The sequence below is a fragment of the Vicia villosa genome, linkage group LG7, assembly GCF_029867415.1.
Source record: "Vicia villosa cultivar HV-30 ecotype Madison, WI linkage group LG7, Vvil1.0, whole genome shotgun sequence".
Classification (NCBI taxonomy): Eukaryota; Viridiplantae; Streptophyta; class Magnoliopsida; order Fabales; family Fabaceae; genus Vicia; species Vicia villosa.
The window spans coordinates 4,131,516-4,140,423 of NC_081186.1; the positions used below are offsets into that span (position 1 = coordinate 4,131,516).

Consider the following 8,908-nt stretch of genomic DNA (forward strand, 5'->3'; position numbering starts at 1 on the left):
TAGCAGTCTTTTTATAGGCAGCTCCTGGGCTTTAGGCATAACAAACATAAATTAGGGTTAACCAAGTTAACCTAATTTTCACAAATCAGGGTGCTAAAAATCAGCCCATGGCTCGTTCTCCTACTGATATACAATCAGCACAATCGTTAGTTTCCTAAAATATAGCCTAAGATAAAGTAGGAAACAAAACAAAAACATAACATCACTTGATGTTCAGGTAACGATGTCACAACATTCATCTTGACATCACTAAAATCTGTATTTGCTAAAATCACATCTCCTACAAAAACCATACATGCATGTCATAACATCAGTCAAGACATCTAAACTCACAATTATGTTTTACCACAAAATGCAGCCAATCAAAAACATCTACAAACTCCCCCTTTGGCAAAATTTTGGCTACTACAACCTGTCAGCACATCAGAGATCACAAGCAGCAGAAAAGAACAACTAGACATACCAATCATGCAGGAGAGCTAATACCACTACACATTACCAACTTCAGAACTCAAGACATAAATGGAACACCATAATTCTTGATCATATCAGGAAGCACTTAAGTTCATGGGTACATCATACTTCTCCCCCATTTTGGCCAGAAAGTTGCCAAAGCAACTAAGATATTCAGATTATGATTATAGACCATGAGTTAATCAGAATAGAAATCCAGACAAAAATCATTAAAAGGAACCAAATAAAAGGATTAACAAGGCTCTAGTCAGCAAACTCTGAGTTGTCTTCATCACCATCCTTGTCTTCATTAGTGCCATCCGTAGGACTAGCAGCTGCTTCTTCCTTTTCATCTGAACCAGCTTCCTGTTCATCATCACCAGAACCATCTTCTTGTTCATCTCCTTCCTCAGGACCAACTTCCTCTTCATTCTCAGCAAAATCAACACCTTCTTCCATCTCAAGAGAGCAGATCAACTTTTCAAGGGTCAACTTTCTGGTCTCCAGTTCCTTGCATATTTCCCTGAGCATAGCAATCACTGCAGCTTTACCTATAGGAATGCTTTCTTTAGATGTCCCAGCTCATGTCATGACAATGTCAAGAGCATGGGTTCCTTGAAACAATTTATAATGAAATGAAATATCACTTTCCCTTTTGCAAACAGAGTCATTTTCAACCAAAATTCCTGGGTACTGGTTCAACATAATGCCACATATGAGAGATGGAAAAGCTATAGGGCCCATTTACACTAAAGCTTCCAGCATGCTTCATAGTTTGTTCAAATATATATGTACCATAATCAAACTTGGCTTTTGTACCAACAACATAGATAAACCTTCCTAGAACAGTAGCAATGGTAGATTTGTGATTGGTAGGCACCCAATTTGTAGCACCAATCTTATGTAACATGGCATACTTCATGCTTAGCTTACTAGCAGACAGCTTCCCCTTTAAGGGCCAACTCTTGACCTGGTTGGCAGTGATAACTTGGCACACCTTGTTATCAGATACTTCCAGCTCAGGTTGAGCTTCATCAGACCTCCCCAAATAGTTATTGATCATAGTGGAGGAAAAAGTAACACACATGCCCCTCACATATACCTTCTTAAACTCCTTAGACTTTCTATCAGTACACTCTTCTGACAGGTTCACAATAAACTCTTTCACCAGCACTTCATAGCATGTTGCAAAATGAGCAACAATCTTCATCAACCCAGCATCATGAATCAACTCCATTATCTCTTTGTATTCAAGATCATTCTGAGCTAATTCTCTCTCAAGGGCCAGTCTCTTTTGGTAGACATATTTCCACCTGTTGACACTTGAAGTAGAATGGAAGGAAATGTTGTCTATGGGCACATCAGGGACTCTAACAACAAGCTTGCTAGAAGTAGGCTTCTTCTTGGGAGGGATGTCAGGGACATCACTAGCAACATCAGAGTCAGAGTCAGCAATTACTCTGGCTTTTATTTTCTTGGGAACCACCTTACTCCAAGATTTTGTGGGTCCAACAGAAGTACTTTTAGGAACAGCTTTCCTCTTGGGAGTACTTTGGACAACTGCCTTCTTCCCTTTTTCTAGTCATGAGCCTTTTGGTTATGCTGGGGTTGACAATAGTTACCAGATCATTATCTGAGTAGTCATCAAGATTCACCATATTGGCTCATGTACCAATATCAGTGCCAGTTTCAGCATTGTCATTAACCTCCTGAGTAACATCAACATTTTCACCATCATTGTGCACAACATAAGCATGTTGTACATCATCATCATCAATTGGGACATCATCAACACCAATTGGAACATCATCATCCTTCTTTCCTAAGGAATCTTCCGTTGTTTCCACATCTTGAGGGACATCAGGTTCTTTGTTCAAATGGGGTTCAGGAATCACAGTGTTTAGAGGGATGGATGTCCCAAGAACCTTATGTTTTTCATCCAAGATCCTAATGACTATTTTCGAAATGACATTATGAACATATTAAGATCCTTCCCTAGTCAAATCCTCATGAGGAGTGGAAGATGAATTGTTAGATGCCTTACCAGAAATAGTTTCTTTGGGTATTCTTGCATGTGGAGTACGAGGCTTCTTCACCTTCAGATATTTAGCAGTAACCATTCACAATGGAGCGACTTCAAGAACCTGGTTAGGGTTGACAGGTTCAGCCCTTGAGACAGATTCAGGTTCAGAGATGGGGGACAACTTCTTGGGAGAGGAGGAATCCGGTTGTTGAGACATCTTGGAGAGCTTCGAAAGAATGGCTGAGTATTTTCTTTGGAAGTGGACTAAGGTGTGGAAGATGAAAGAGTGGAATGAGCAAATCGTGTGATAAGTTTGCAAAAGGACAAGGAACTTAATATTCTGACCAATAAGAAGATATTTCAAATATTTAATTTTTAAAATGTCCAAAATATTATCCCAAACAGCATTAACTGCTATAATTCCTCATAGAGGCATATTCCCAACTTGCCCCTCAAATTTTCAAATTGAGTAGCATCTATAGCTCTTGTAAAAATGTCAACAAGTTGCAGTTCAGTGGCCACATGCTCTAGGGTAATCACTCTGTCTTCCACAAGATCTCTTATGAAGTGATGTCTAATATCAACATGCTTGGTTCTGCTGTGTTGAATTGGGTTCTTGGAAATATTGGTGGCACTAAGATTGTCACAGTATAATGTCATGACATTTTGAGTGACATTGTATTCAGTTAACATTTACTTCATCCACACCAGTTGGGAACAGCTGCTGCTAGCTGCTATGTACTCATCTTCTGTAGTGGATAAAGAGACACAGTTTTGCTTCTTGGTGAACCATGATAAGAGGTTGTTCCCTAAGAAGAAACATCCTCCAGATGTGCTTTTTCTGTCATCAGCACTCCCAGCCCAATCAGCATCACAATACCCAGATAAGATAGGGTCACACCCATGAGAATAAAGCATACCATAATCATAAGTCCCATTCACATATTTGAGAATCCTCTTGACTTGATTTATGTGACTCACTTTGGGTTCTGCTTGATATCTAGCACACACACCGACTACAAAGGCAATATCAGGTCTACTAGTTGTCAGATACAACAAACTCCCTATCATGCTTCTATACAGGATTTGATCAACACTAGTACCACCTTCATCTTTAGATAATTTTAAGTGTGTGGGTGCAGGTGTCCTTTTGTGACTAGCATTATCCATCCCAAACTTTTTGACTATGTTCTAGGCATATTTACTTTGGCAGAGAAAAATGGAGTCTTCCATTTGTTTGACTTGTAGTCCAAGAAAATAGGTCAATTCTCCAACAAGGCTCATTTCAAACTCAGATTGCATTTGATTGACAAAATGTTTAACCATTCTATCTGACATCCCACCAAAGACTATATCATCCACATAGATTTGAGCAATCATGATTTTTCCTCCTTCATCCTTCACAAAGAGGGTCTTGTCTATCCCTCCTTTCTTGTATTGTCAATCTCCAAGCAGAGGTATCCAATTAATTCACCTTGTCAGTCTCTGAGCAAAGGTATATCAAATTATTTCACCTTGTCAGTCTCCAAGCAAAGGTATATCAATAGTTTCACCTTTCAGTCTCTAAGCAGAGATATCAAATCCTTTCACCTTGTCAGTCTCCAAGCAGAGGTAGATCAATCAATTCACGTTATCAGTCTCCAAGCAGAGGTAGATTATTTAATTCACTTTATCAGTCTCCAAGTAGAGGTATCAACCCACTTACCTTATCAGTCTCCAAGCAGAGGTATATCAATCAAGTCATCTTATCAGTCCCCTGGCAAATGTAGACAACATCACTTTCCTTATAAATCCCTTCATATAGAAAATCTATCCCAAATTCAATTGTAGGAAACCCTACAAACATGAGTAACCTCATGCATCCATTAATCTTTCAATCGTAGGCATCCCTACAAACGTGAGCAACCTCACGTATTCGTCAGCCACCTTACGTAAAAGTCATGAGCAGCCTCACACTTTCCAATCACCTGATTGACGTTTCCCGATAATCTTACTGATGCCAATAGCCTGAGTGAGTGTTCATATTCCACTCACCTGATTGATGTTTTCCGGTAAGCTTACCGATTCTAGTAACCTTACTACCTTGATTTCTTTCCGGTAACCTTACCGACGCTAATGGCTTTATTATGTTTTCACTCGGTAACATTACCTACGCCAGTAACCCTACTAATATTTGTTTCACAAATCATTTCAAAACCCATAGTATCTACCCCCTAGGTTGTGGTAGGTATACAATATCTGCGATATAACTTGTTGCATTAGTCTCGAAGCAACAATAAGTTATTTAATTTCAAAATACGCGTTATCTGCCCCTAGGTTGTGGTAGATGTACAAAAATCTGCGATATATCTTACTATGTTAGTCCCAAAGTGTTAGTAAGTTATTGTAAAAACTCTCCATATTTATCCCCTAGATTGTGATAAGTATGCAAAATTTGCATTATAGTTCATTGTGTTAGTCTCAAAGCAATGATGAATCATCAAACTTATGACGTTCACCCCTAGGTTGTGGTGAACATGCAAATCTGCAATATAACTCATTGCATTAGTCTCGAAACAACAATAAGTTGTCTATTTCTTAAGCCCGTAGTATATCCCCTCTAGGTTGTGGTAGGTGTGCAAAGTCTGCGATATAATTTGTTATGTTAGCCTCGAAGCGTCAACGAATTATCAAACTTTACATTATTTATCCCCTAGGTTATTGTGGACCTCCGTTTTTCGGGCCATACCTCTGAGCGGGAGAGATACGTGAACTGACTCTTTTTTATCGCTTAATGCTTTCGCATTTTTTTTTTGAAAATTCACAGAGTCGCCATCGACCTTTTATTTTATCCAATTAAGGAAAGGTTTATAAAAGAAACAGAAAAAAGACCTTTAAGAAATTCTGGGTAAGGGGGTAGGTTATACAAAGGGAAGGTGTTAGCACCCTTTGTATCCATGGTTATCCATGGGCTCTTAAGTTTGCTTAGCTCACTTGTTTTTCGATTACTTTTCAATTGCTTTAGAATGCTCATATGTGGTTTCAAATACCTTTGTAAATTGAATTTTTTAATGATCCTTGTGGGGATGTATACAAAATGTTTGTTTATCTTTCGAAAGATGTTTTGAAAAGAACGTTAACTTTGTAATGATCCGTGTTTGGATGTATACAAAGTATTGTCTTTTTGGAAAGTTTTGTTTTGAAAAACAACAGTGTATGAGAATTTTGTTTGTTTTGATTTGAGCAAGCAAACTAGGAGGTCTACCCTGAGTTGTAAGGTCTTTATCCTATTTCCTTTAAAAATCTATCCTTTCACCGGATACAAACAAAAGGTTCGATTTTGTACTCGAAACAGTGGAATTTTGACTTTGATTTTGAAAAGAATGAGAAGGGATTACCTTAAGAGGTGCAAGTGTGATTGTGTTTGTATTCAGATATTTTATCTTTGAAGTTAGTGATCTAACGGTTCAGTTTTATCTTTGACATACACGCAGTTTATATTTGCTGGAAATTAAAATGCGGAAATGTAAAGTGCGGAAAGTAAATCTACGCTATTACATCGATTGTGCAGGAAATGTAAACTAGCCTATTTACATGAATTTGACATCCTATACATTTATCTAGGGATTTAAATTGCAAGAAAAATAAAAGGCATGTTTTTGGATTTTTTTATGATTGATTTTAATTATAATTAATGCATGATTAATTAAATTAAAATGAAGAAAAAAGATGAAAATAGATTTAAACCTAGAAATTAAGTTTAAAATATGTACAAAATATTTGTCAATTAATTTTAAAACAAAACTATTTTTTTTGGAATTTTTGAAATTGATTTGAAATTGATTAAGCTAATTAAAACATAATTATGCAAATAATTATACACATAATTAAAACTTAGAGAGAAAATTATTCAAAATATGTACAAAATTAGTCTATAATATATAAACAACATTTTATATAAAGAACAATTTTTTTTATGATTTTTGATTGGTTAAGAATAATTAAAAAGCAAATATGTAAATATATACTAATTAATTATGCAAAATATTGAAATTTTGAAAAAAAAATAAAATATTTTTATTTCAGAAAATAATATATTATTTTAGAAGTCTGAAAATATTTTTTGTGCATTTTTTGGATTTTTAAAACTATTTTTAATTAATTTTGCAAAGAAAATTAAAATAAAATAGAAAATAAAAGGATACATGATCATGTGTGATTAATCTGAGAGTCCATGGTATGAGGATTCATTCTGAGGCGTTGGATGGTTCATTAAATGAGATCAGATGTCCAGACATTGAGGCACGTGGTAAAAGTTACACCTGCAAAGCACAGAATCAGAGACAAATTCAAAAAAAACACGCGCGCGTCTGAACCAATGGGGGGGAGACACGTCTTCGTCTTCAACCTCCAGACAACACTTATAACAGCGCTTTTGTAAAAAAGCGCTATAATACATGATGCTTAAACCTGCAAAATAGCGAATAGGGTCAAACGTAAAAATAAATTTGGCGCGACCTATCCATTCAACTCGTCTGATCCATACGAACTCAATGGTACCACTTAGATCCTCTAATTTTGCCTATTTCAGAAAGCCCTAATTTTGAGATTATGAACCCTAGAATGGTAACTTCGTGTGTAAGCGTCTAAAACTCAATTAAAGTTCCAGAAATGATCTACACACCACACCAAGTTCAAATATATGTCTACATCGTGCTAGATATGCTTGTGTTATGAGATACAAGTCAGTTTTAGTTTGGACAAATCGTGACCTGTAGTGTTTGATTCAATGAGTTTCAAAGCTTGCAAATGATCTGGATAGGTTCAGTGAAGTTCAAGGAACGTGTTTGAGTGTTTATTTTGTATTGAAACTAACTTAAACTTAGAATTCGAATTCCAAAATTCTTTGAATATTTTAAGAGGTTACAAATGTATTACAAGCAAGAGTTTGATTCTGAATTCGTTCCCCTTTCATTGCTGAAGTATTGTAGCCTATATATAGGCATTGAAGTGCTTAGAATTGAAGCTAAGAAGCCTTTAGTTGCCTTTGTGGAATTCTTGATTTTTTATATTAAAAACCTTTGAATTGTTGACCAAGTCTTCTTCTCTTCAATGCTCTTGCCTTGCTCTTCAATTCTCTGCAGAAAATCAGAGATTCCTTGGGTGAGTCATGCTTAGATTGTAAGCTAACCATTATCCATTCATTTTTCCTTTTAATTTAATCTTAAAATAAGATAAAATTATGCCAAAAAATGGATAAAAATGGTATGGGCCTTGTCTTGGTCGTGGGAGGCCCATAATATTATGGAAATGATGTTTGAATAATGAAAACTTGGCCCCATTTGGAAAAAATACATTTTTGAGCAATGTTGATTTCATGCATTTTCCTAAAATTTAGCCAACTTCAACAAGGTGTAAATCCCTCAATTTTTGTCATATGAAGGAGTTCTTGCACTTTTTGGAAACCTCAAAGAGTCCTCTAACCAATGCCTTTGGTCTCATGTCAAAATGATTTTTTATGCTCCTTGTGTGTCCTTTTGAAAAAAGTGTCTTTTTGTTGAATTTGAAAATGACCTGTAATGTCTTTGGTCATATTTTTCAAATGGTGAATGCAATGACCATGGGATCAATTGCATTTGAAAGATAATTGAATTTCCTTCAAAATGAGCTTTGGTTTGAATTTTTTGGATGAAGGATGAGAGAGTTATGATCAGTCAAAGTTGAGTTGACTTTTCAAGCAAAAACCCTAATTTTGAATCTTAGGGTTTTGTTGATTTTTGATCTTTCCTTGATGAATTATGATCATCCAATGATCAAATGATGAATCCGTTGACAAAATATGGACTTTGACTAAAAATTTCATTTTTGACTGTCTGTTGACTCTTTGGGTCAAACGGGTCGTCTGTTGACTGTTTGAGCCGCTGACAGTGCGTCTGAGTGAATTGAAGTTTGAAAATTTGTATGATGGTAATTTGAGATATATGGATGTGCATGAAATCCATTTGAGGTCTCAAAAGCTTGTTTCTCCTGTAAAAACAAGAAAACCCTAGTCAGGGACTGTTTGTGTAGGAGACAGTTAAGCGTACCTGATTTTTGTGCAGTGTTGAGTCTCTGCTAATCGCGTGATATTCAGAAGACTTCTAGAACAAAAATCTTGGAATTTTGAATTGTGAAAGATTGATTTGATTGATGGTACAAAACACTGAGAATTGTACTGCCAGCAGTTTGGCTGTCAACTGACTGTTCAGGTATTGACGTAGCAGTTAGAGTGAAAAATCAACAGTCAAAGTTAATTTTCTTTTTGGTTGTTTTTGTTTTTGTTTTATGTGAAAAATGAAAGTTTATTTACATGACTTGTTAAAAAACACAGACATAATAAATAACTAATATTTACTGTTACCAGTACAGTATGAGTTTACTGATTCTGCGCCTGCAAAAGATTTAACTCTGTAC

General features: G+C 36.0%; 1 protein-coding gene across 1 annotated transcript; it reads right to left on the bottom strand.

The window, feature by feature from the left end:
• Positions 1-717: 717 nt before the first annotated feature.
• Positions 718-2,693, bottom strand: LOC131617022 (uncharacterized). The gene is made up of 5 exons (XM_058888411.1): positions 2,598-2,693; positions 2,498-2,549; positions 2,126-2,407; positions 1,249-2,031; positions 718-1,019 (listed from the first exon to the last, which is right to left on the bottom strand). Exons 1-5 carry the CDS (start codon positions 2,691-2,693, stop codon positions 718-720), a joined length of 1,515 nt encoding a protein of 504 aa, XP_058744394.1.
• Positions 2,694-8,908: the final 6,215 nt, after the last annotated feature.